This window comes from Girardinichthys multiradiatus, chromosome 20 (assembly GCF_021462225.1).
Source record: "Girardinichthys multiradiatus isolate DD_20200921_A chromosome 20, DD_fGirMul_XY1, whole genome shotgun sequence".
NCBI classification, from domain to species: domain Eukaryota; kingdom Metazoa; phylum Chordata; class Actinopteri; order Cyprinodontiformes; family Goodeidae; genus Girardinichthys; species Girardinichthys multiradiatus.
Window position 1 is genome coordinate 21,357,900 of NC_061812.1, and position 27,807 is coordinate 21,385,706.

At 40.7% G+C, this 27,807-nt stretch overlaps 1 protein-coding gene across 3 annotated transcripts in view; it reads left to right on the forward strand.

The window, feature by feature from the left end:
• Nucleotides 1-27,807, forward strand: part of LOC124857021 (testis-expressed protein 264 homolog) — a 67,169-nt gene that overhangs the window by 32,327 nt on the left and 7,035 nt on the right. For 2 of the 3 annotated variants that reach the window (XM_047348062.1, XM_047348059.1), the window contains exon 3: nt 18,573-18,738. In XM_047348062.1, the coding sequence (XP_047204018.1) occupies nt 18,573-18,738 (166 nt within the window). Of the gene's footprint in view, nt 1-18,572; nt 18,739-19,373; nt 19,983-27,807 lie in introns of those variants that run through there. The other variant, XM_047348060.1, reaches the window with a different exon arrangement.

The following is a 27,807-nucleotide window of genomic DNA, read 5'->3' on the forward strand; positions in this document are numbered from 1 at the left end:
CTTCTTCTTGTACACCTCCTTGCTGTCTCTTATCTTGTAAGTTGCTTCTGTAAACTCCTCAATAATTCTCTGTCTCCCTCTCTGAAGGCTCTTTTTTTCTTGTTAAGCAGGTCCTTCAAGTCCCTGGTGATCCAAGGTTTGTTATTGGGGAAGCATCTCACGGTTCTGGTGGGGATGATGTTATCCACACAGAAGTTTATATAGTCGGTTACACACTCAGTCATGGCTGGCACAGTGCGTCCCAGTCTGTAGCCTCAAAGCAACCTTGCAGAGCTTCTTCAGCTTCCTGTGACCATTTTCTCACAGTCCTCTTTATTACAGGTTGCCTCTGAACAAGGGGCTTATATTTCGAGCAGAGAAAAACAAGATTGTGATATGATTTGCCTAGCGGAGGTCTTGCTGTAGAGATGTATGAGTCCTTGACATTTGCATAAAACAAATCCAATGTTTTGTTTTCTCTGGTAGAGCAGCTGACAAACTGTTGAAACGTTGGAAGTGTAGCAGAGAGTGAAGCATGGTTAAAATCACCAGAAATTGCCACAAAAGCATTGGGGTTTTGTGTCTGTAGCTTAGCAACAACTGAGCTGATGGCATCACATGCAGTGTCGGCAACAGCGGAAGGTGGAACGTAAACTGTTGCCAAAATAACACTGGTGAACTCTCTGGGTAAATAATATGGACAAAAACTTACTGCCAACAGTTCAATATCTGGACTGCAGAATTGACACTTCACAGTAACATGTCCTGGATGACACCATCTGTTGTTCACAAATACTGCCAGTCCACCTCCTTTACATTTGCCGCTCCTCTTTAAGTCTCTGTCTGCTCGTATGGTTAAAAAGCCCGGCAGAGAGACGCTGGAGTCGGGGATATGATCCTGCAGCCATTTCTCAGTAAGACACATGATACTGCATGCCCGGTACTCTGGCTGGGTCCTTTGAAGGGCTTGGAGTTCATCCAACTTGTTTCCCAACGATCTCACATTGCCCATCATAATCGACGGAAGAGATGGTTTGAACTTCCTCCTTCTCTCTCTTCTCTTAGCTCCTGCTCTGCATCCACGGCGTCTCCTTTTCAACTCATCAGGGATTTGGGGTTGTAGTTGAAGTATTATTTGAGCTTTTGACATATTAATCAGCTGCTCCCGGTTGTAAGAAACAACCCCGTTGCCATGGCAATGCATCATAACAAATGTCCAAAAATAGAAAGTATCAAGAAAAATCCTCCAAGCTGCACAGCATCCGACACCGGAGTGGACAGTAGTCCAAAAAAAATCAACTGTATCCACCACAAGAGGAATAGTTCCCAAAAAAGAATAAATCAGAATCAAAAGTAACAGAGCTACTCCAACCTGCTGCCACCTTGATAGGGCGCAATTCTAGAATTGCATCATGCACCTGATGGAGAAGATTCTTTTGGTAACAACGAGTGGTTTCTTGAAGGGAATACGACTTAATCTTCAGTTTTCTTCCTTTAAGTGGCAGGCACTGATGTTCCAGGCTTTGATGGTTAAACAGGATCTTTATTGTTATATGTCTCCGAAGACAGTAGTTTCCAGAGGCTGAAGAGTTGAAGGAAACCCAAAGACATAAATGAGGTTGATTCAGGACTTCCAGAAGCCTGAAACTTAGAGCAATCAGCTGTTCACCGATCAAGTTCACTTCTGTTGTCTGGATAAAAAGGCTTTAGATGAAATCAGATTCTTAATTTTGAGGCACAGTCCTTTCTGGGCTCACGGGTTGATCCTCTTTTTTAATGCAGTCGATCAGTGGGGCTGTGTCTCTGTTCCTTTTCCATCCAAGCTTATTTTCTCCGTCCGAACTTGTTCGCTGGTCTTCTGCGAGGAAACAACCCCGTTTCTGCTGTCAGTATTGTTTTTATAGCGCTTGATGCCTTCACCGGTCAAGCCCTTATTAGACTTCTTAGTTATTGCGCAACCTATTCAGCTCAGCTTCTTGATTATTGCTCAATACTTTTGTTATGGTCATTGTGACCCACTGATTCTGCTTCTCAGCCTTGTAGATGCCAATAATAGCCACGCTGGTCTGTAGTCACATCATCCCGTCGCTGTCAGCATGCAGCTGGCTCTCGTCACTCCTAGTCATCCTCCAGTTCTTTCCCTAATCTGTTCAGTTTTAAACTTTACATAGTATTACACATTTCATTCTTCAGCTTTCAGCATTGACCTTAAAACACCGTTGCAAAACCATCACTTCATTCTTTTTATTCATGCTTTACAAATGATTAATGTTATATTTCTTTCATATATAGCTGATTGAGAATGTCAAACCTTAATGTTTTTCCTCTAATTCTCAGTTCTTAACCACATTTCAATCATACATCTTTTAACTTGTTAATCAAAGACTACTAATTTTATTCAATACATGTGAAAGAATATAAAATCATCATACATCATTTCTTTGGATATACGTGTTTATATTTTTGCAAAAGATAAGACAGATAACATGTGGCAGATAATATGTGGCTCCACACAGGCCTCTCCAGTCTCTCAGCTCCAGAATATGAGAACATGCTTGTTTCACTCCTCACTGCTTCAACTGTGTGTTTTAATAATTATTGCATGGATTACACAAAAGATATAAGGATATTTATTGTAACTTTTTTGGAGTTAACTGTGAGCAGTTACTAAATGTTGCATGGATTACATGGAAAGATCTCACCTTATTTTGACACCCCCTTCTTGAAATCCGACTGTATCCATGCCTAAAGTTCAAGAAGTCAGAGAAAATCAAGGTCTGTATCATAAACACACAAGGAGAGGACCTCGTCTTCCAAGTAGTCGGAGTAATGTGGTGATCGGGGCACTGGCGTTGGGGACCAGACGTCGAGAACCTCAAACTCGTCGATGAAGTCGGGATGCATCAGAAGGGGAGATGACACAGGCTCCTTCCGGAGGACAGGTGGTGAGGGAGACCCATCAACAACGGATCCCCCTTGCCTATCATTTGAGGTGGTGTCAACAGGGCTATGGATAGGCGAGAGGAGTGGGGGTAAGGGCGAAGGGGGGGAGAAGGGTTGAGGAGGGATCATCGACATTACCTCGGCCCGCCAGCCATCAGACAGCTGTGGAGGACCCGTCTCCTCACGCATGAAATCACCTATTGGAGCTCCTCCAGTGAGACCGGCTGGTGTTGCTCTTCATCATCACCTGCAGACGTTTGGCAGGTGACGCTCTTGGTGGTGACAGAGGTTTGAGTGCTGCTCTCTGCAGTAGTGGTTGACACCTGACATCCCTGGACCTCGGTGCCCCGAGGAGGCGAATCAGGGGAGCCTTGGGCGCCACTAGCAACAACCCTCCCATCGAGTAGATGGAGGGTGGGCAATCAGAACCCATCTTTAGGATCTCTCCAGATGTAACTGATGATGGGGAGATACATTCCCTCTTGTGGTGTCTTTATCTTAAAAGTGTGTGTAGCAGCCCCGAAGGCCGATGTCCAGGTCACCTTGTATCGTGTCTGAAGATTTGGGCTCATGGTCATGGAGATATAGGGAAGATCTCCAAGACCCTCAATGCAGAAAACACTTGTCACTGTAGCATAGTTGACAGCGATAGAGAGACAGTCGTGACACCAGTGCGCCTCAGGCGTGACCCAGAGGTATCTGAGCACTGAGGCTGAAATTCCACATGTGGAACAGGAGACTGTGTCCTGGAGAGATATATTGGAGGCCTGTAAGTGGATGTTTCAGGAACATAATGTGAACCCTGGATAATCACCTCCAGGGTTAAAAACTAAACGAAGAAATTAACTAATCATAGAAGCATGCGTTCTAGCGGGTGAAAATCAGACTGTAGTGCTAGACTACTTCTCTGTTCCGTCTCTGGGCGGCCAGCCAAGGGGAGCGAAAGGGTGGTGGTTGAGTGTCACTCAACAAGGCATCGGGGGAAGCAGCTGAGTAATGGAAGAAAGCTGCATAGGCCATAAGCCAAACCATAATGGCTAGATCAGAAGTGAGTTGCAGCCAATAAAGGAGAGAGAGTACTCCCCATCCTAAGCTCCAAGCCCCCAAGCTAGCCAATTTTGCGAGCCAAATCCATTTGCCTTGTCCTTTGAGAGAGAGAGTTAATTGCCCTAAATAGGCAATGACGCCAAAAGCTAAGAGTGCCTCCATTATTGCAGTAATTATCTTAGCAGGTGCGCGACAGGTGGCATGGGGTCCGCTCAGCAGTATCTCAAGCACTAAAGCAATGGTGTCGATACAAAGCCACAGCGCTACCATCAGGCTTCTCCTCCTGTCAACACTGACCCTTCCCAAAAGATAGGACACCAACAGCGACAATGCCACTTCCCATCTGCGTATCCAGAAATGGCCAAAGATTAATTTAGCATAGCCTTGAAGCACGATGAGAAACCGTAATGGTTGGCTGACCGACCAGGCTCCGGTGTGGCAATAGCATAGCCATCCACAGAGAAGCGCATAAAAGTTTTTGGAGTACATATCTGCATAATAAGGTCCTTTCAAACCTTCATGTGTTCGGCTTTCACCCTCTGGGAAGTCTCCTTTGAAGTGAGGAACACCATAAGCCTTCCAAACCCAAGGAAATGTTGTATTCAGCCATTCTTCATGTTCAGTCCAGATAGTTTTCGACCAGGAGGTTATGAAGGAGAGGTAGACTCGATGAGTGTAAAGAGGGGCTAAGGGCAGATAGTTCTGAGTGCGGCATCGAGTGAATATGTTCCAAAAACAGCTGGGCAGATGTTTGAGCTTGGTATTAATACATTCCTGCAGGGCTTCTCGATTCCGAAAAGCCAACGGGAAACTTGTACGGTTTCTGGTTGATGAAGTGTTTTTAGGCCGAGGAGTGTTAGGAAGGGGGGTGCGATTCTGAGCTGCGGTGTTGGATCTTCTTGCGGGGATGACAAGGCCCCAGTCGGTGTGGTTGCTGGTGTGCTGGGATGCGTCTGGTTTAGTGGACACATTCTCGTCACAATTTAACTGGTATTTTCCCCAAAATTCCCAACGGGAAACCAGGCTAGGCAAGTCACGACTCTTGAAGGAGCCTTGTGGATAACTTCAGGCTCCCAGTAACCGTGGCCTTTAAACTGTACTAAGAGCCGACAGGCCCAGACGCAGTGCCACTCCGGGACCCTTTGATCAGGGTGAATCCAATTGCAGCGAATTGTACAGCGGATGAGTCGGTGCAGGATTCTCACCCATATTATTTCTCCTTCATCAGTGAGTTCAAGGTTGGAGATTGACCAGGTGCGATTGACAAGTTGTTGGGTCGTGGAGTCGTTTACCCATGTTGGGTTTCTCTGTATAATCTTCTTTAGTGTGGTGAAATTGGTTTCTTGGCTTTCACGAAAGAACACTGACTGGTTCTTTAGGGGAGGGTATTGTGTCCAAGGCAAAAAGATGTTCAGAGAGGTTGTGTTCCAGCAAGTTTGGTTGGCATATTTTGAAGGACTATGAGCGACCTTGACATGGGTTAAGTTCCATGGTCCCACTGCGGCTTGGTAAAGTATAATTAACAAAAGAATAATGCCTATAAGCAAAGCAAAATGCCTAATAAAAGTCTTTAAACAAGACGCTTTATCCGTAATCTTTATCCGTTTCCATAGCTTGGGTCAAGTAGAGGGACTTGTGTTGTCAGGGTCGTCGGGAGGCTCTTCATCTTGGGCGTTAAAAGTAGCCAAATAACTGAGAGGTATCATATCCGAATAAGTCTCTGGCATGGTTATCCTCGGGAATAGCCTGCTAATTCCAGTTGATCTGCTTCTTCAGTTCTGTACTCGTCCTTTGAGCAGGGTTTGATAAATAGGTGATGGGTAAGGCAATCCAGGTTCCAACCCCTTCCACACCCATGTCCACTGGTAGACTATCCAGTAGTCAGGTTGCATTTGTGGTCCTGCAAGGTTATATCCGTCTACGGCCCGCCTTTGTCTGTAGGTCTCGTAAGCCAACCCTACTTCTGACAGGATACAGATTGACGTGTACAGCGGGTGGCTGTGAATGTTGAGTTCGACCCGATGGCTTGGTCGAGCCGGAATGGTACAGTGTGGATGTGGAGGGTTAGGGTAGACCGTGCTTTCTTTCACCGAAATGGGTAATTGGGTGTTGTTGAAGACATATCTACCAGGTAGGTGCTCTTTTCTCTTGACTTCTCTTGACATAGAAGGTGATGTGGCCCAAATTACAGTTCCGGCCATTGAAACTTCATAATACATGCCTTGTAATGGTTCTTGATAATGTAGTCCCCATCTGATTCCCAGAACTGCTCCTTTCACTTCAAGGTGGACTGTATTGAATATCCATGGCAGGTTTTCAGGCCCTTCTGGTGAGAGTATTACTTGAGTGTCCAGCGGGTAACGCCCTTTGTTGCCAGGCCAGGACATTGTGCGATATGAGAGGAAAAAGTTACTTACATCCCATGGCAAGGTTTGGCCTTTTCCAGCATGGTCAGGCTTTTGCAGATCTGCTTTCCTCTGATACTCTATATTAGAGACAAAATAACTCTCTGAGTTTGGATAGAAAGGGGCAAAATCCACTCTCGGTGTGTCCAGTAGAACTAATCCTGATGGCAATTTCAAATAGGGGATTCCATGCATCAGGCCATTCTAGGTGTTGGGCCCAATTTTAACTCTGTCGTCTGTATAGGAACCTGATGGGAAATAACATTTTTCTTTTTGTGTTTTTCTTTTCCTTTGATGCTTGACAACCTTTGTCCCTTTTCCTTGTCGGTCCGTAAATTTTTGTCTTTCCTTATCCATTTCCACTTCTGTGGCAAAGAGTGCCAAGGCCAGGAATGTGAGCGTTTATTCCTGTATGCTGCTGCTGCTTCTACTTTTCCAGAGTCTTCTTTTTGATGTTCTAGGATGACTGTCATTGTTGCTCCTACGGAGTATACACCTCTAAATGGGACTACAACCATTTGCACTGCCAGTTGTACCCTTTGGGTGGAGCTAGGGTCAGTGGGCGTGTCTGTCCAATGAGCCACAGTACCTGGAATCTGTAGCACTCTATCGCGATGCCAGTTTTCAGAGGTTACTATGAACTCTCCCACCTTCTGTTTGGGCCTGGCTCCCTGACTGCCCCAGGCATCTAGACTGGTGGTGAAGTAGTATAGCCCTGTATTCCGAGCACCCCTTTCCTTGGGAGTGTCGGGCAAGTCCTCCAGGGGGAGGTCTGGATTTGCAACAACTTCTAATATTAACTGTCCCCAGGTTGTCAATTCCCAGGGCCCAAACCATCCACTTGGCTGCGCCTGTTCTTCATTGTCAGGAGGTTGTTCCAATGCAGTGCCGACACCCTCTGGACCCTGGTCTCTATACACTCGGAACACCAGTGGATACTGTGTAGTGGTTAAAGGTGGGCGGCTTACCTGGCCAGAGGCTGGATCATATGGCCAGGACTCCCTGACTGATGCTGTCAGCAGATCTTTTGGTCCCCCATCCAGGCCATCATTCAGGTGACCCCATCCTTCGGTTCCACATAACCCTTCATAAAGTGGAGGAGCTGATGGTTGAGCTATTAATACCACACTGTCTTGGTCCTGGGTGGCTTTTCTATACGGTGCAGGCCTTCCTTCAGCAGGATGCGGTTTAAAGGATCTGAGTGGGTCATAAAATCACTTTATTTGCCACCCCTCTGCCTGAACCACCTGCATCAGCCTTCCTGATCTTGTCTGGGCTCCACAGGAATCACAGTACTTAAGAAAGGAACCATCCCACAGGCAGGTACATTCCCTCGGTTTTTTTTCACGCAGATCCCACTGGGTCACAAAAACCACTCTGGGGAGAGTGGTGATTCGGCATGCCCCACAAATGAAGATGTCTGTTACCTTGATGGGCCTGTATGGCAGTTTGTCTAACTCATCGCCACCTGTGTTATGATGTAGTGGTTTCTCTCGTCCTGGTCCTTCCCAGCGGACTTTGAGCTGACCTGGGCCCGAGCAGATTGCGCAACAGTCCTTGACCTCTCACCACCACAGCATTTCATCTTCTGTTGACAGGAATCCTTTTTTAGCAAGTTCCAATTTCTTCAAGGCTCTTCCTGCCCAAAGCCCTGAAGTGGTTCTTCGAATGGCAACCACCCCATGTACAGTGGCCAGTCTGATGTAGGGTGGCATGGTGCTTGGTTCACTGGCCATCTCTCCGGTTTTTGGTTATCCTTAGCTGAGAATTGGTTTGAGCTGTTCAACTCCTTGAATCCCTCTCTTCTGTAACAACACTGTGTTACGATCTAATACTTGCTTCACAATGTCAGTGGTGTCGTACTTGGGTTTCACTGCTGTCGACACAGAGTGATCTCGTGCTCTCATCCACACTCGTTGTCCCTCACAGAATGGCACCTTAGGCGTTGGCTTCCCTGTTTTCTCATTGGAGCTCCGCCCCACTTCTTGTGAAGAAAACGGTCGTTGGTTGAGTTCTGCCGCAGGGGAGGGCCTACTGACTCGATGTCTGTCATTCAGTGCCTGCCCTATTTCTACAGCTTTGGTGCTCCAGTCACGAGAATTAGCATTTTTTGCTATCCAGTTTTTCACCAGACCTATGGTGCGTTCCACCACTCCATTTGCTTGGGGAGTGTATGGTGGAGAGTAAACTCTCATTACTCCATGTCTCTGGCACCAGTGGTCAACCTGTGCGTTGCGAAAATGAGTCCCATTGTCTGTTCGCAGTTCCTTAGGCACCCCAAGGGAACTACAGATTTGCTCCAGCATGGCAACGACACTGCTGCCGTTGGCTCTCCTTGCTGCTCTTACAGTTACATACCCTGATATTGAGTCTACTAGCACCAGGAGGTATTTCTCACCTTTCGTCCCTGTTATCCCCATGGAGCCCGCGACATCCATGCACACTGAGCCCCAGGGGATGGTGCTCTTGATGGTCAGACCTCCCAGCCGCTGTCCACGGCGTCCTGCGTTGTATTGACCACATACTTCACAGTCCCGTAGTACGCGGCGGATGTGTTTCATAGGGATCCAGAGGTCCTGCTCTTCCAATTCTTTACGGGTAGGCAGCATGCCTATATGTCCTAAGGCCTCATGCACGCTCCGTACCACCTCAACCACGTAGTCTTCAGGGACCACCCATCCTTGTGGCGTTCTGTCCCACGTCTCGATCCCGACAAAGACAACGTTTCTCTCTTGAACATAGCGATCCACCTCATCGTTTCCACGCCAGTGAGCCCCTCGGGTATGAGCCTTCTGGTGCTCCACTTCAAGTTCCAGGCTTATTCTCAACTCGGCGATCTTCTTCCACAGGTCGTGATGGGCCACTAACTTTCCTTTGGCGCTTTCAAATCCATTCTCTTCCCAAATGGATAAGTCTTCGTGCAAAGCTTGTGCAGTGGCTGTCTGTGATTATCTTTGGTGTCTTGATTCTTCTCTTTATCAACTCCAACATTCCTTCCAGCACTGCTGCCACTTCTCCCGTCTGTGCACTACCGGGAGTTTTACCTTTCTGGCGGCACCTCTCTTGACCGTGCTGTTTGAGAATAAACCCCCAGTAGGCCATCTGATCCAGTCCTTTCTTCGACCCATCAGTGTATAGGACCCACTCTGGCGGCCTTTCTGTCACAGACGGCTCTAAGGGTGTTTTCTGGTTGGCTGGTTGTGCTGGGCCAATCTCAAGGTCGGGTCCAGCAGGATGTCTTCCCATCTTCCCCACCTTGTATTTGTTGCTTTTGTGCTTTCCACCGTCCCTTTCCTGAGATACTTGTGGACTTGGCTCTGAGTGTTGACTTTAATCTGTTGTCCTTGTGCTAGGTCTTTTAAGGTGCTCCAGTATCTAGCAAGCACTGCTAACTCTTTTTCTTCTTGGGGGAATTTCTTCTCTACAGATGACAGAGTGTAACTCCACAACGTTACTAACCCCCATTTTCATTGCTTACTTTCAGCATGGAGTCCTCATCTTCACAGCTGATCTCGGCCACCAACTTTTCAGTCAAGCTCCTCGGTTCCAACCTCACGGCTTCTTGGATTGCTCTTTTGAGCTTATCCAGGTCGTTCTGGTTTGATGCAGTCCATGTCCAGTTTTTCTTTGTCATTTTTTCTTCTCCTTCTCGCTTCTTTAGGCAGGCATATAATGGCTTAGCATATCTTTGATAATTAGGAACATGATCTCTCACATAATTGCAGAGTCCCAAAATCTTTTGTAGATAATTTTCAGATTCAGGTGGCTTGATTTGTGCCAGCTTCTCTCGATATCCTTCTGAGAGTCCCAAATCTGTTGTCACTTGGAACCCTATGTAGTTCACCTGAAACTGTCCAAACTGGCATTTCTTGAGATTCAGCTTCAAACCTGCTGCTGTGATTCTCTCCACCACTGTTTGCAGTCTCTCTAGGTGCTCCTCTTCGGTGTCGTCTGCAATGAACACATCATCTATGTACACTGTTGCTCCTAGGTCACCCAAAACTTCCATCACAGCTGACTGGAACACATTAGGGGAGTTCTTGTACCCCTGAGGTAACCTTTGCCACACATAACTCTTGCCTTTGTGTGTAAATGCTGTCTTGCCTTGTGATTGCTTTGCGAGTCTGAGGGAGAAAAATCCATTTGCTAAGTCAATGCAGGATTTATATTTCTTGACTCTTAGCGTCTTCAATGCTCCTTGGGGATTGATTAGGCTGGCTCAGTTTGCTATAGTTCTTTGATTGAGGGCCTTGAAGTTGATTACTGGCCTCCAACCTCCTCCTGCTGACTCTGGTTTCTTTACTGCTTGAATGGGACTGTTTGTGATGGGATTTAGCTCTTCTCTGATGATTCCTAGAGCGCTCAATTCTTTTACTATTTTATCAATTTCTTCAACAGCACCCGGGTTCAGGGGGTACTGTCGAACAGGTGGATGCACTCCCCCTTCTATGAGGTGTACATACTTCGGTCCCAGGTCACCACAGTTGTTCTTGAACCGGGCCACATTAGCTGAGGTGATGATTTTCCGTAACTGCTCTTTCCCAGCCGGGGAGAAGTCGCTTTCTTTCAGCTTCTGTTCAGTTACTTCTGGCACATCTACTGCTTTGTACCACTCTTGAGCCCCGGTTCCACTCTGAGTCGATCCTACTTTTACTAACCTTGACCGTAGCTGGCTCAGCCTTTGAGATAGAGAGCTGTGCTCTCCCCATGGTTTGTTGAGTTCTTTCAAGTCTGTGACGGTGATGAGGTTGTATGGACCCTTCACCCAAATGATTCCTTGCCAAGTTCCATACGGCATCTCTTCTACAGTCCCTTTGGCATATAATTTTCAGTGGTTGGTCTTGTAATGAGTTTAAAATGCAATAATGTTTTCGTGCCAGGGAAATTAAGCTGATAAAATAGCCATTCATGTTGTTTCATTGGAAAAAAACACACCTTTTATTGACCCTTTTACTGTGAACTGCCACTGTGGCTCTCATGGACCCTGAGGTCATAATATTCCTGGGATGGTGAATAAAATTAAAAAACAATACAAAACATAATAAGAGCACCCTCCACAATCCTCTACGCAATCACACGCTCTAATATGAACTGCTTGTCTTTTTGTTCCATGAACTCCATTTATTAGATGTAGAGAAACTGACCTCTTTGTATGGTTTGAGCTATGCAGTTACATAGCTGCATAGCATTTGTAATAACTATGCATTTGAAATAAAGATGATAAAATATGTGGAACCTTGTCCCACCTGCTGCTTCTGCTTTAATCTGCCATGACACTATAATCACAAACGCCAGCACAGCATCTGCAGATGCTTAGAACTGACTTTATTAGAAATTCAGTACACTTTCATATCTAGAGGGGAAGCAATCAATCCTTGCCACAGAGAATTACTTCAAGGTAACACGAGACATGTTACTTTAAAAGCATGCTAAGGATTGAATGTCTAAATTAATTTACTTTCAGTTTGATTCAGTCGTTGCTCAGTCATTGCTTGTGTTTCACTCTACATGGAGGTTCATCTCATTGCATTAGAATATAATATATAAATCTTGACAACAAAAGGATTTCATCGAAAATTTTATTCATTTCTGTAATTCAATTCAAAAAGTCAAACTCATTCATTACACACAGAGAAATATATTTGCAGGTAATTTTGATAATTATCGCTTACAACTAATGAACACCTAAAATGCAGCTTCTCAGAAAATTTAAATGCCACATAAGTAATGAAACATTATTTCAATATAGAAAGGTTCTGTTATGGCCGACACAATCATGGAGAAATTATTATATTAAACAAACACCTTCACAGAGTGCTTTATCCAAGCATATTAATGGAAAGTTTAGTGTAAGGAAAAAGCATGGCAGAAAAGGCACTCAATCAAATGTGAAGCGAATTGTAAAGCTAAGCCTTTTCAATATTTAGGGGAAAATAACAAGTTTTAAGAGCCACCACACAGTTCAAGAGCCACTACACACAGACATATTCAGGACATGGACTACAACTCTTGCATTCCTTTAGTAAATCCACTCCTCTAACAGTGACAACATCAGACAGTGTATCAGGGCACATGTGACGGTTTCCAGGCCTTCATTTTCAAGAAAAATGTCAGTTATGAGTGTGTTTAACGTGCGCAGACAAGAAGAACATGAAACTGTAGATGTCTGTGTTACTCTGTGTGCTCTAGCAAAACACTGTAACTATGGTGTGCTACATGTTGAGATGATTCGTGATGGGCTTGTGGTGGGTCTGCAAGATACAAGACTATCCGAACACATGTAGCTTGACCCAAATTTAACTCTGGAAAAAGCCTTCGATATGGCAAGACAGAGTGAAGACGTGAAACGACAGCTATCTCTCTGCGTGACAGAGACAAAGAATGAGAAATCTATTGACAGGGTGTACAAAAGCAGTATTAACCATGCTAAAAACAAACACCAAGCCAAGTTATCCCTCAACATAATAAAGGAAGGAGTCCTCAATGCTTAAATGTGGCAGCTCTCCATCCCATCCCAAACGCGACTGCCCAGCTAATGGAGAAAAATGTCATCCATATGAGACAAATGGACAATACAAGAGAGTGTCTAAAATGCTCAAAACTTTGCATTAAATAGTGAAAAATGAGGATGCTCTGTTCCTAGGCAGAAAATAAATAAATGGGCAACTCAGCATCTGCCGGGACCAGTAAGAAATCCACTTGACATTGTGGACATTGCATAGATACTAATGGAAACAAAGGAGGAAAGGAGATACTGGAAAAGGATGTACATTATGAGACACCCGCACATTGCACTCCTGAGTAGAGCCTGTGGCTCGCTTAGACATCATAATCACAGAAACACTAAAGACCAGCTATCCAAAGCTATGCAGCAGTCTTGGGGAGGTGAGAAAGCCATATAGCATTAAACTGAAACCAGGGGCCCAACCATTCTCATTGAAGACATCCAGAAGGATTCCACTTACACTGATGGACAAAATCAAGCAAGCACTGTACATGAAACACTTGGTAATCTAGCAAGAGCTAAAATCTTCAGTACATTAGATTCTGATATTATGTCTACAATGATATTCACACTGCTGTCTAGTGAAATGTTAAATTCTTGAAATAGACAAGTAGAAACAACTAAATTTGTGAAGTTGTTAAATGTCAGGAACATAATCTTTATTATCTCGTATTTGCCAACAAACAGTGATCTTATTTTAGAGGTCAGGCTGAAACTACATGAACACAGATTTGTTTTGTAAAATATGTCTACAGAATTGATTATCCTTCAGCCAATGTTTTGCTTTACTAACATGAAAATGTCAGCTTCATCAATTGGCCAACTTGCTACCAGAAAGCTTTTTTTTTTTGACAATAATGAAAATGACAGTTGTTCCAGTGCAGCTTCTGTCTTATTTTTAAAACAATTAATCAATTTGAAGTGTGACTGATTTCTAGTAAGTGTTTAATTTGTTAGCAAAAACATTTACAAAAAAAGTATATATAAGTAACTCAACTTTACCCAGACATTTTTCAAGTTTATTTAATTTTTTCCCTAGATAATGAACAGCATGACTTTGCTATTCCAGCCCTATTTTCACATTGTTCTGGATTCAAACAATTAGATTATATTTTTTAGGGTGAAAGGAATTTTTTAAGTAATTATTTTAAAGTTTCTATGATGACTTATGTTTAGCCTGTTTTACTTGATTGCTTTTTGCCTGTGTTTGCTAGAAAACAGCTGCTTGGTGAGAAACTGACATCAGGTTTGCAACATTATGTTTATAGCTGTTCAGGCTTGGAGTAAAGGGCAGTCAGGGGGAGGACGGCAGACGCTTTCTTTTTGTTTAATTTTTACTTGGAAGTTAAAGTTTCATGTTGGAAGAATCATCTAGAATGCTCTCTGAAATTTGAATTTTGTCTTGGAAATGTAGAGGTTCATCGCCAAGGCTGAACTTAATATCCAAGATGGCTTCAGCATGTGTAAAAGTTTGTTGTATAGAGCAATAACTTTTTTATTTGCACTTCTGATGGTTTGTGTGACACAAAATCAGTACAACCTCCATGTGTTGCTAACAGTATTTGGTCAAGTCCCTTAGAACATATTTCAGCATATTTTCTAGTTTCCAACTTGCAACTGGGTGTGAATTATTCACAAAGATAATAAAAAGATACATTTCCCCACAGAAAGCAATATATTACTGGCTAATTTCTTCTAAATTCCATTTTCATTTTTGATTATTAATAGATCGTACCTAATCTTGTGCACATAGATGTTTATGTATCCATGAACATCTACACAATTATAAGCCTGTGTTTTGTTTCATGCTGATAAAGGAAGTCAACATGAATATCCAGATGTTTCAGAGGGAAAAAGGCACCAATAATTGTTGAAATTTCTGAAACTGACAGCCTTGTTTCTGCTGACAGCAGCGAGTGAGATAGCTTCTGCTGCCACAGTTGGGTTGAGACAGATGGTAAGAGAGTTGATTGGACAGAAGTCATCTCTCTTCTCTCTAAAAGCCTGTCTTGCATAGGTCTGTCGAATCTACAAACCTGATTACCAGATCTCTGCTACTTTCCCCCATATTTAAGTGTTGCTGGTTGTTATTTCTCCCACCTAACTTGAATCTGGAACAGCAGCTGGAGGCCCTGAGACTGTACTCATAGGAACTGTCAAGAAAGAGTTATCAAAATATTCAACTATGGGAGAGCATAGTGTGATAACGAATGTCTTACATGTTTGTGTGAAAATAGTTCCAATATAAATAATTTAATAAATAATAATACTAAGACAGTGTTTGAGACAAGCACTTTAAGACAGGAAAGGTGAAAGTACAGGCATTAGCTGCACATAAAAAATAATACATTGTGTATGAAATGCTAACAAACCTAGAAGAGTCGATGTGGAACTATGTGAAAAATTGTGAAAAAATGTGGAATATTTTCACAGTGATGGATTAAAGGGATCAGAGATGAGGTACGTGAGAGGTAGCGAGAAAGAAGCTTTTCCTTATGTTCCTTTAGTTTGTATTAAAATCCATTAAGAAATACCCAAACATTTTGGTTATATTTGACTGAAGGAAAAACTGTGGGCTATGTTTATATATATATATATATATATATATGAAGCCATGTTATCTACTGGTGTTGCTCCACTGTGTTTTCTCAAGTCTGACTAAACTGACTATTTTGGCCAGACAGCTCAATCAGGCAAGCAAACTTGCCTGACCTAAAGCTCATCGAGAATCTATTGGGGTATTGACAATGCAGACGAGCCTGGGCTTTCTTAACACATCAGCAGTGCCACACAGTGCACATAGTATACAGTACATAAACATACTTTTAAGTACCGGTAGTCACATATTTCTGTACTAAAATGTCTTGTATTTATGCAATATTGAATTTTCTGAGAAAATTAATTTGGTGTTTTTTTTTATTAGCCATCATCATCTAAATTACCAGAAAGAAAGGCTTGAAACACATAACCTTGTCTGTCTTGAATCTATATGAATATTTTTTTTTTTCTTTTGAAATAAATTTAAATTATTTATAATATTCTAATTTGGTAAAGTTGAGGTTTATTTAGCTACTTAGCTACAGAAAGCAAGTAAAAGATACTTGCGTTCTGTGGAGACAGTGGAACATGAATTCAGTTCTGTTTCAAAAAGGTGGCAAACAACCTCAGGCAGAACTCTAACTCTTTCTATGGAGTGCTGCGAACCTGGAAGGGAGGAACTTACCATTTAATGGGACCTGGGATGGCAAGTTAGCAGAAACATTTTCCCAAGGGGTGAATGAGGTTCACATTAAGTCTAGTATGTGTGGAGCTGCAGGAGAAAAGCCCAACAGATTGTCAGACCTCAGCACTAAGAGATGAGGTGTTGTTTTTTGTGGTGGTTGTAGAACTCTGAATCAGCTCGTTACCTTTGTGAGGATGCTGGAGGAGGTGACCTTGGCTCACACCTGTACATTCTGGAGAAATGAACAGGGCTGACTTGAGGGGATGTATTATTATGTTGATGCAGTGAATTCTGATTATAGGTCCTGTCCAATCTAAGCACGCATCACTAAATGCCAGTGTTTGCCATCAAGCTATGTTAACATATTTTAATGTTCATAAAACCAATCGGTCTTAAAATCTATCAAAATTCAATCTAACAGATGAATCCATTTTATTTCTGTTGCGCAATCTCTGTTACATAATAAACAGAGAATCGGGATATTTCTGGATATTTCTCAGGATTTAGAATTTATTTAAAATCAATGATACAAATTAACAGTACAACTAAATATTATAATCCAAATCAAAAGGAACTGAAATACATAGAGTCAAGAATCTAATAATTGATGATGAATTAATATCTTCTTCCTACTGATTAAATAAAACAAAAGGAACAAAACAAATATAAAATGACCACCACATATAATCATACAGCTCCTTTTTTATTTTACACACTACTTATTAAAGAAACGATTAACAACCAAGGTATTAGCTCTCAAACAATGACAAAACTGATATATATCAAGAATTTGCCTATTTCCTAGACTTACAGGAAGGAAATTTATGGCCTTGTTTAAAGCTCTAGTGGAGATGAGACCAAGTGTCAGAACCTTCACCCATCAGCTTTTAGATCAAGAACACCCACAATAAAGCAGGAAAAAGTATCTTACTTGGTCAGATAGCCCTTTGTTGCTCTCATTGAACTATTGTGCGCGCCGTTCATGTGGTTCCCTATTTTCTTCTTTCCCAGCAGAGATAGAGCAAGTCTGCCAGAGTTTGCTCTAGGTTGCTTATTAGGCAGGCTATCTGTCTTGGCACAGGCTATTGGATGTCTGGAGATTTCCTAATTTGGATCTTCTGTCAGATATGTACCATAACACCTAAGCATTTTTGATGGAGACTAGATTAAATCTCTCATCCAGGCTGACTTCTTGCTAAACGTACAGTTTCTTTAATTTCTCCTGATCACCACTCCTTGATTCAGAACTATTTTCCTTTACAAACATATTGTCTGTCTCTAAATTCAACAACTGACACTTGAAAACCAGGGATTTGTTTCAGTCCACTCTTACATTTCAAATAGTGTCATCATGCTTCCTCAGCTAACCTGGTAAACAATCTGCAATCTTAAATTTTCCTCTTGGTCTGGGGAGAGGGGTGAGTGATGCATTAAGGATCACTAAAAAACTGTGTCCAGTGGATTAGATGCAGATGGGTTGCTATAGAAATTTCTTCTTGAATAGTACCAATATTGTCAACAGAGTCTGGATAAAGAGTCTGGATTGTCAACTGATAAGTGTGTTAACAGTTGACAATCTCACCATTCCTTTTCACTCTCTACACCTCAGACATCATGTCATGAATGATGTTTTAAGAAACTGATAAGGCAAGATGGTCAGAGAAGCTCTGTTAAATTTAAAAGTTTAATGTTTGTTATAAATAGGATGTATTTTATGATTATATTTTGTCTTTAATAAAGATTTTATGTAAATCCTATTGCATGTTTTTTTTAGTCTTATTTCCATTGATATCATTTGTCATTTTAATTTAGATTTGGCTTTCTGTTTTACATTTAATATTTAACCAAATGTGATTTTATGTTTATTTTATCCTTATTTATTTGCTAATGAACAAAGCAGGTTTTGTGAAGTTTTAGAACTTGTAGGTTTGCACTGTGTTAATATTTATCTCTGGCATTTCCTTACTAAACAAATAATTTTATTTTCTGTGGTCTATGAATTCGATTTTTATTTTTATTTGTTTATAAATATGGGTTTATTTACTTAAATAAGCTTTTTAAAGTGTAATTTCAGATGGTACTTTGTGTTACATTTGTATGAAAATGTAAATTAAATAAGATTTATTTATGCTTGATCAGCCAGTCCCACAATGACACTTATTTGAAGCAAATATGTGGGAATGAAGCTTGTGGAATCTCAACATAAAGAGAGTTTTACTAAGATAGTCTTATTTCATAGTTTAGTCATATCCTTACCATCAAAAGAATGTTAATTTATCCTACACCTAAGACTGGAAATTATGTGAAGCAGCTAGAGCGTCTTCTGTTTTACGCAGTTGCAAGTCATTTTACCTGTCAAATACATAGTTTGACATTTAAAGCACAATTATTTTTTAAGTTACCTTCATCACCTACTTGAAGTATTTCTTATATATTAGTAACCACATGTTTTGCTTTATTTCTCCCCCAGGAAAGAAGGCTGTGTGCTCACCCGTTCCTCGAGCTCTACAGAGATGGTCAGATCCAGTTCATCGTCCCCCTGGCTCGGCAGGGGGATTTTTATGTGCCTGAGGTACGACAGGCAGAAAGGAGGCTGTCAGAACAAGAGGAATCTCACAGTGATACAGACATCTCAGGTACACCATCCTTTTTTATGCTGTACTGCACTGGCGCAAACAGATGTCTGGATTTTTTGTTAGATTCCTTTACAAGTGTAGAAAAAGTCACATGGCTTGAAGCTTTTTATGTGACTGAAGGTTTGGTATTATGAGAAAAAATTTCCCTTTGTGTTTTACTTTGTCCACTTACAACCACAATCTTTATGTATGTTATTGGGATTTTTGTGATAGACCAACACAAAGTAACTCACACTTGTAAAGGGAACGAAAAAAGCTACATGGTTTGCAATTTTTTTTACAATGAAAATCTGAAAAGTGTCTTGTGCACTTTTATTAAGGTCCCTTTACTCTGACACCCCTAAATAAAATCCAGTCGCCTTCGGAAATCCCCTGATTTATAAATAAGAGTTGTCCCTTTAGTGAAGAGTGCCGAGAGGCACCAAATTTGCTCTTAAGTAGGAGATGCTAGATGTTCGTGGTTCAGTTGACTACAAAAATTAAGATGAAAGCAGAAGCCTGGTTAATAACTGAGGAATATTTTTTGTTGTACTTAACATTCTTTTTATTTTAAGACCATTTTATATGACCTTAAATAATAATTGTCCTTCTAAATAAAAAACGTGTTCATCTGCATCAACTGCCTATGCTTGCAGGCCAGATCTGCTCCATTCTTGAACTGGGGTCAGGGGCTGCAGAAAATCATTCAGAAGGCCACAAATGGCAAGTAGTTCATTTTGCCACAAGTTCTTATGGTGGCAGACGAAAGTCAGATGCCACATGCTATATGTAGAGAAAACTAATAATGCATCACCTGTAACAAACCATCCTAACTGTAAAACAAGGTGGCAGTAGCATCATGCTGTGGGGATGCCAAAGTTAAAGTTCAAACCTAAATGCAGTTGAAAATCTGTGTTCACTCTGCCTAATCTGGCTGAGCTTGATCTATTTTGCTAAAAGGAATGGGCAAATTTTCAGTGTGTAGACGTGAAGGTGGTAGAGAGATCAGACCCCAAAGGACTTGCAGCTATAATTGCAGCTTACGGTGGCTTTCCACAGTTTTGACTAAGGGGCGCCTGATATAAATGCATGACACACAGATTTACAGATTTTTGTTAAGTAAAATAAATTAAGAACTGTTTCATTTTTCTTCCTCTTCCTAATAATGCACATATTTGTGTTGTTCTATGACATAAAATCTCTATTGAAAATGTTAAAGGTTGTTGCTGTAAAATGGTAAAATATGAAAAGTCCAAGAATAACCATTCAAGGTTTAAATACTTTATCTGTATCTGTATTGTGTCATTTCTGTTACTAGCAATAAAGTCATTATTCAAGCATGATTCATTAATGGAGAAGCAAAGGTGCATATTGAATTTTGCTGTTATTTTCCAGCATTCCCCTTTCCCCCATTTTTAATTAGGAATTGCTTCAGTCAAGCAGCTAACCTAAGCACAGCATTTCTGCACACCATCAAATTCAACCTGATTGTAGTACATCCAGCGCAGCACTGTGGCCACTATAATGCACACAGCTGCCATAGTTCTTTACAATATCCAGCCTGTTTATGTCTCTTCCTCCTCCTGAGGGAAATATCTTGCTGTTAAGCTGCTATATGCCTCACTATGTTTTCAACCTTCCAGCGATCCAGGAGGGAAATTTAAACAAAACAGGCGAGACGGTAAATGCAAAGCAGTTGACCTGCTCTTAAAAAGCTCCACAGAATTAAGGAGAAGAGTTATTTTCTTAGAAGGCACTTATGCTCTGCTGTCTGTTAAGTCAGGTTCCTTAATGTTTTGGCTTGAATCTAGGGGAATTGGACCTTGTCTCGAATGCTGTTTTGTTTATAGGCAGCTCTGCAGAAGTAAACCGTTACTGACACCTTCTTAGGTGTTAATGAAAGGGCCAGACACAACAGCTTCTGCTGGAACTGAGCTGCCAATCACCAAGTGGGTGACTGCAGCCTTAAGGACACCTTATGGAAACCTTGTTTTCAGAGAAAATACCTTGCAATTACTTAAGCATAAATGATACTAATGGGATATAAAGGCATTAAAGATGTGGATGGAGTTATCGTTTGTTGGTGATGCTTATGGTAACAGCTTTGTAACACAGGATTAATGCTGCTTTAATGCCACACAGCTCAGTTCACTTCAAGTCAACCTTACATTAGATAGTTAGCAGATGGTTAGCACCAACAGTTTGAGTGAAGTTATTGTTATTGTTAGTCTAGAAATAAAAAATTTATAGTAGATAGTTTTATCTTGGGTTTTATCTTGGGCCTCCCTTTTTAGCTGCAACAGTTTCAGCTCTTTTCGGAAAGCTTTCTACAATGTTTAGGAGTGTGTTTATGGGAATGTTATACCATTCTACTTGGAAAACCTTTGTGAAGTCACACACTGATATTGTGCGATAAGTCCTGCCTCAGGCTGTGCTCTAATCTTAAAGGTATTCTGTATGTTCAGGGTGCAGACCACTTCAAGTTCACACCACACACATTCATCTATGATTTTATGGCTCTTGCTTTGTGCGTTGGTGCACAGTTATGCTGGAAAAAGATGGGCCCAACCCCAAACTGTTCCCACAGATTCAGGAACATGAAATTGTTCAAAATGTTTTGGTATGTTCAAATATTAAGAGTTGCTTTCACTGGAACCCAGACTGAGCCAATACCCTGAAAAACAGCCCCTCCTCACCAAACCTTGCCCCAGTGCAATCAGGCAGAGGCTGTTCTCCTGGCAACTGCCAAACCCAGACTTGTCCATCAGATGGTTTGACAGAGTTCAGAGAACATGTGTGTACTGCTGTAGAGTCCGTTGGCATTGCGCTTTATGTGATTGATGCTTTGCATTGCAGTTGATGATGTTGAGCTAAGGCTTGGATCCAGGTGTTCAGCCATGGAAACCCATTCCACGAGTTTCCAGATCTGTAGCTACTGACTGCAGAAAATTGGTCACCTCTGTGCACTATGCTCCTCCCCATTCTGTGATTTTTTTTTTTTCGATAGTCTGCCAGTTTGGGGTTGTTTTTGTTCCCAATTGCTTTCACCTTGTTATAATACCACTAACAATTACCTGTGGGATATTCATTAGAAAGAAAATTTCACAAGTGGACTTATTGCCCAGGAGGTATCCTATCACTATACCGAGCTGGGATTCACCGGGCTCCTGAGCAGCTATATATACACACACACAACTGTTCTCTGTTGTTTTGAATATATTTTTCTCTTCTAATTGTCTTAAACAAACACACACACAAAGATAAAAACTACCACACAAGAAGAACTCTAATTTGAATTATTCTTGAAACTGGGAACCATATAACCAAACAGCATGATACTGATATAATTCATTCATTATTTGACAAATCAGCATAAACAAACAGGCAGTGGCCGCATAGTTTGCAAACAATAGATGTTCTCCTTTGTGAATCTTTTTTTTTTGAAAGAGTCTGAATGTATTTGATCAAGTTTGGGTGAATTGTTTCTGCGTCTCCAGATGTTTCCAGTATCACCAGGATCTCTCTCACAGATTTGGTTGTTTTTAACAGCCTAATAATGACTTTGCAGCAATGAGAGCTTCTTGATTGCACATTGACGGTTTAAAATGTTACCAAATAAAAATGTCACACTTTTTACCCATTTCCAAACATTGGAACATCTTACTAATCAGAGCCCACTTGTCAAATATAGTCTTTGAGTCAGATGTCAATATTAAATACTGAATAATTTTGATTCCCCTTATGCAACTTTATTCTGAAAATGATTAAGATGTTACTCTTGAATAAGAAGATGACATTTAAGTTTTGTTAAACCTAAAATGCCTAAATGGTACAGGAATCTAAATTAGTTTGAAAAAACCCCCAAAAAACAACAAAATTCAAACAAAAGAAATGCTACTGAATTTTAGGACCTCGTAATATTTTCTTTCTCTGCCCACATTTGTGCCAAGTTTCTCTTCCAATTTCACTCTGAACAGAAAACCAGACCTTAAAAGTTCTCTTCCGAATCTCCTCTATTTTATTTCTAAAGCAGAGAAAACAAGAGCGCTGCTGACAAATCCTGTTCCTCATGTGTCACGGCCACAGTGCAGAGTGGAAGTGACATTCAGGTCCATGCCTCTGAATGATAATGTGACAGATAGTTGTGCTCCTGTCAAACTGGGATCTTTTCAGCCAGAGTGAGCCAGCGGAGCATTCAGGCCACTGGAAGCTTCTTCGGTCTATTGACACCCCTCTCCACACGCACTCCCACTCGACCACCCGCCACCTTACACAGCCTCAACCCCCCAAACACTCAATACCAATCCTGTCTTGGTGACCTTATCAACCCCCAGCCTCTGCACACATGGATCCTTATACAGCTTGGCAGCATCCTAACAATATTCTGTCAATCCTCAGCATACTTTACTCAGCTGCAAAACCGGTTTTGCATTTTGTATCAGTGGTAATTATTAATGAACATGTTGCAGTTGCTGCCTTGATTAGCTGTTTTAAGGCTATTGAGAAGGGGTTTTTGTCAAACATCAGGTAATTCTACAGGCATAACTCCCATCTCAAGTCCCACAGAATATGTATATAATTTAGAGCCCGATAATTAGTTTCATTCTTGTTTATAAACTTATTTTCTAGCACATTTTAAAACAATGTTACATTTGCATGTGCACAGTGACTCAATGAAACTTAGAGACAAGAGCAGCAAGCAAATACTCCTAAAAGCTGAATAAAACTATTACTAAAAGAAAAGACATAAATGTAATCAAATGTGCACTCACCAGCCACGTTATTAGGTACACCATGCTAGTATTAGGCTGCTCCCCCGTATGCCTTAAGATTCTCTTTATTCTGCACTGCATACATTTTATAAGGTGTTGGAAACAGTCCTCAGAGATGTTGGTCCATGCTAATGTGATAGCATCAGATAGTTGCTGCAGATGTGTCAGCTGCACATCCATGATTTGAAACTCAGTTTCCTCCAAAATATCTCCAAAGTATCTCGGTTAGAATCTAGATCTGAAGACTCCGGAGGCCGTTTGAGCACATTGAACTTGTCATCATGTTCAAGAAGCCAGTTTGACATGAGTTAGGCTTTATGATATGGTGCAGGATCCTCCTGGGAGTATATACCAGAAGATAGGCACACTGTGGTCATAAAGGGATGAATGTGGTCAGTAAAAATTCTCAGGTTGGCCGCAGTGTTTAAACAGTGCTCAGTTGGTGCTAAGGCAAGAAAATATCCTCGACTCCATTACACCACCAATCTGAACTGTTGTTACAAAGCAGGATGGATCCATGCTTTCATTTGTTTGCCACAAAGTCTAACCCAAGCATCTGAATGTTGCTGCTAAGTTGCTGCTGAATGTTTCTGCACTTTGGTGACACTGTGCAACTTGTAACTTGGGAATTATGTATTTTGAATTAGTCTGGAAGAGTGAAGAATTTCATTTGTTCACTTGTTTGTAGGTCTAGATCAGTATGAAAAAACTAAATGAATGGGAAATATTCAAGTTTGCAGAGTTTATTTCCTATACTCTTATCTAAATGTGTCATTCGTATCATATTTACCTCTTTTTTATCTTTGGATTGAAACATTTCAGCTAGAAATTTTGTCAGAATAAATGATCATTTTTGTTTTTCAGGTCCCCTATAAAATCTTTATTTTTTCTCTCTAATATTGTTTTTTTTTTCTGTTCCAGGAAGTAATCACATTTCTTTCAAAAAGTAAAAGCTGAAAAAAAAGAATTTTAGGTGGAAAAAAACCCCACAAAAAGGGGATTATAGGCCCCTTATTGAGTTTGATAACCCACAGATAAATCATCTTTAAAAATGTTTAAAAGGACTATTTTGCTGCATTTTTGGCATCTTCACCTTCTTAAATCAGTTTTAGACTGGAACTGTTTAGGCATCAAACTATGCATTAGAACTACAATTTTTTTATATACTTTTACAAATGAAAATATCAAAAATCAAGAAACTGTTCCCAAAATAATAATAATTTATTGTAGGATGATTCAATCCAGATTTAAAATTTTAAATTAGATGTGGTTTAACTTGCCCAAAAATAATTATAACTAATAATTATATGCTGGATGCTGGATCCGAAGCCAGCATCATGTTGTTTCATGATTTAAAGAACATACTGTGCATATGATGAAACCCTCTGGGTAAATTGTCTTTGCACTCAGATGTCCAGAAAGATAATTGAACTTTGGATGTGGAAAATTTTGGAAGATTCAGTCAGAGAAAGTGTAGGAACCCTTTCAACCCTTGTGTTTCTTTTAACTCTGTTATTCTTAAGGACTTTATCTTACAGCCTGTTTCCATTGACTGTGGTTGTATACCTGTTTGGACCAGACAGCTTCTACAAAATCAAAAAGATTTTGGATCCTGACGTGTTAACGTATGAGAGACCGCTTGCTAGTAGATAATAAATGTAGGTCACTTAACCACATTTTCTTACAACGTGCCATTATTAAATGGTGTGAAATTAATTTAAATTATCAGTTGTCATGGCAGGTGATAAACCTGGATAGGAATGGATGCATTGTCTGTATGAAACATCCCATGGAGGATGTTTCCTTTTCATATAATAAAAAGTAGGACAAGAAATGACAAAGTAGTGAAATGATCAGAATCCCCCCACCGCCACTTAAGTTCAGGATTGGGAAATTGTTAAAATATTTAAAAAGACTGTGATCAGATATTAAAGACTTTTATTTTACATTTTTGAGGGGATAGTAAGGTTATAATTAGGAGTAAGAATATGAAAATTGTATGAATAAGATATAAAACAGTAATATTTGAATCTGCTCCTGCATTAGATGCAACTATGTTACATTGAAGCTTTCTGACTATTTTTATATCCCCTCTTTTGCTCACAACACCGTCTTCTTTCTCACTTACCTTCCCTCAGTGTCACTAAGGGAACCTTCCCAGTTTCAGGCTTGCCTACAACCTCCCCTCCCTGTTGCAACTTCTGTGTTTCACTTTTTCATCAGAATCTACCATCAAATCCCGCAGCTATCTGAGCAAACCTTTAATACTTTCTGCTTAAGAAACTTGATAGACCTGTCCCTCAGGCACAATGTGTCGCTCTTTCTTTGACACTGCAGTGTCTGGCATTCAGCTGACCAAATGGCAGAAGTCAGCTGCACGTGTGAACCACATGTCTTGCTGACGGATTACTTTATGCATCCATATAACCAAAATGAAAGTAGAAGCATTATTTATGACAGTTCTTTTAAACAAGCTTTTGAAGGATCTGTGACTGATGTTGAGCAGTTGATTGTGCTCAGCTACTTCATAACCTTTTTACTGTCTTATAACATAGATACAGTTGTCTCTAAGCAGTGGCAACACTATTCAGTTAGGTAAAGGGTTTATAAAAGTAAATGCACAGAAAAGTATATGCTAGGCTTTGGAGCTTTCCAAAAATATTCATATTACTTAAAAATCGTACTTGGACTTTTTGTCACATTATAACACAAACTATGTACTTATTTAGGTCTGCGGTCTGACTGGACCATTCTAGCACACAAATATCGTTCAATCTAAACAATGTTATAGTAGCTCTGGCTGCAGGTGTAGGGTTATGTACTGATGGAAGGTGAACATCTGCCCCAGTCTGAAGTTTTTGCAGGTTCTAGCAGGTTTTTCTTAATGGTAACCCTGTATTTCACTCAATCCTTTTTGTGTCCAGTCTGATCAATTTCCTTGTTCTTGTTTAACAAATCAATACTGCACCATACTGCCACCACAATGTTTCACTATGGAAGGTCCTTTGGGGTTGTGTAGAGTGTTAGTTCTCAGCCAGACCAAGTGATTTGCATGGAGATCAGGAAGTTACATTTTGGTCTTTCTTTGTTTTTGCAAGTTTTTTAAAACCATAAAAATGTTTTTTCTTGTATATTGGCTGTTTTTTGACAGCCTCTTAACTCTGACCTTTGAATCATTCAGACGTAAAAAGGCTTCTTAACTGAAGAGATGACCCAGTGTTATAGCTACACATACACAGACAACTGAGCAATAACACAATGTGAAATTGGATCTTTAGGAACATCACCCTGTCAGAAATACACAATTTGTTCTAATTTCTTTTTTAAATAATAACCATAAATAATACTAATAAAAGTTTAGATTTTTTTTTTATATTACCTAACGATAATACAACTGACGGGAGTAAAATACAATTTGAGCTCTACTATGATGATTCCCATAGAGCTGTTAGCTGAAAATGTGGCATACAGTAAAATATTCAGAACCTTTGTGGATTTAACTTCTTTAACATTTTTAATTTAAAGGCATGACTTTCAGCAGTTTTTTATTTGTTGAAGGTATTTCACAAGTTTTCAATCAATGTATTTTTATTGAGCTTTCACACACACAGCACAAATATATAATAGACGTAAGAAAGTAGAAAAACACAAAAGTACTACTTAAGTAGGGGGGAAAAAGTCCGCAGAGTAATCTTCAAGTGATCTTGTTCATAGCACATCATTCAGTCAAGATTCATTTTGTTTTCCGTCTAAAACTATTTGTTACATAGTTTGTGGCCCAGAGGATGGTGGGTGGGGTTTAGCTTCTATGCTCTTGCATCCTTCTTGTCACATTTCATTTGGAAATGATCATGTGTTCTGCAAAATGAACAGTGTGAATATTTATGTTACTGAGTTTGAGTTGCTAATATGTAAATATTAATTACCTTTGACAGGGTTTGCTATGAAAGTGACTTCTTTGGAAGTGCTAAATTAGAAATAAAAGAGGATTTTTTTCTCTCCTGATGGTCTTCAGCAACATCAGAGTTGCAACAGAAAACCGCAACAACCAATCACATTTCATGCAGCCATCTTGATTTTGTTCCCATAATTTTGAGGTTTTCCTACCTCAGTGTTGTACAGATTTTCTTTTAGACTCTGTATTTTAAGACTGACTCTCATGGTTATCTAATAAAACACATTAAAGATCGTAACTCCCTCTTCTTATTTAAGTTATGAATCGGCTGTCAATCAAATTTATCTAGAGACCAATGCTTAAAGTCACCACTAAACCTAATGCAAATTCTGCCTCCAAATGAAGACATAACGCCTAATTTGT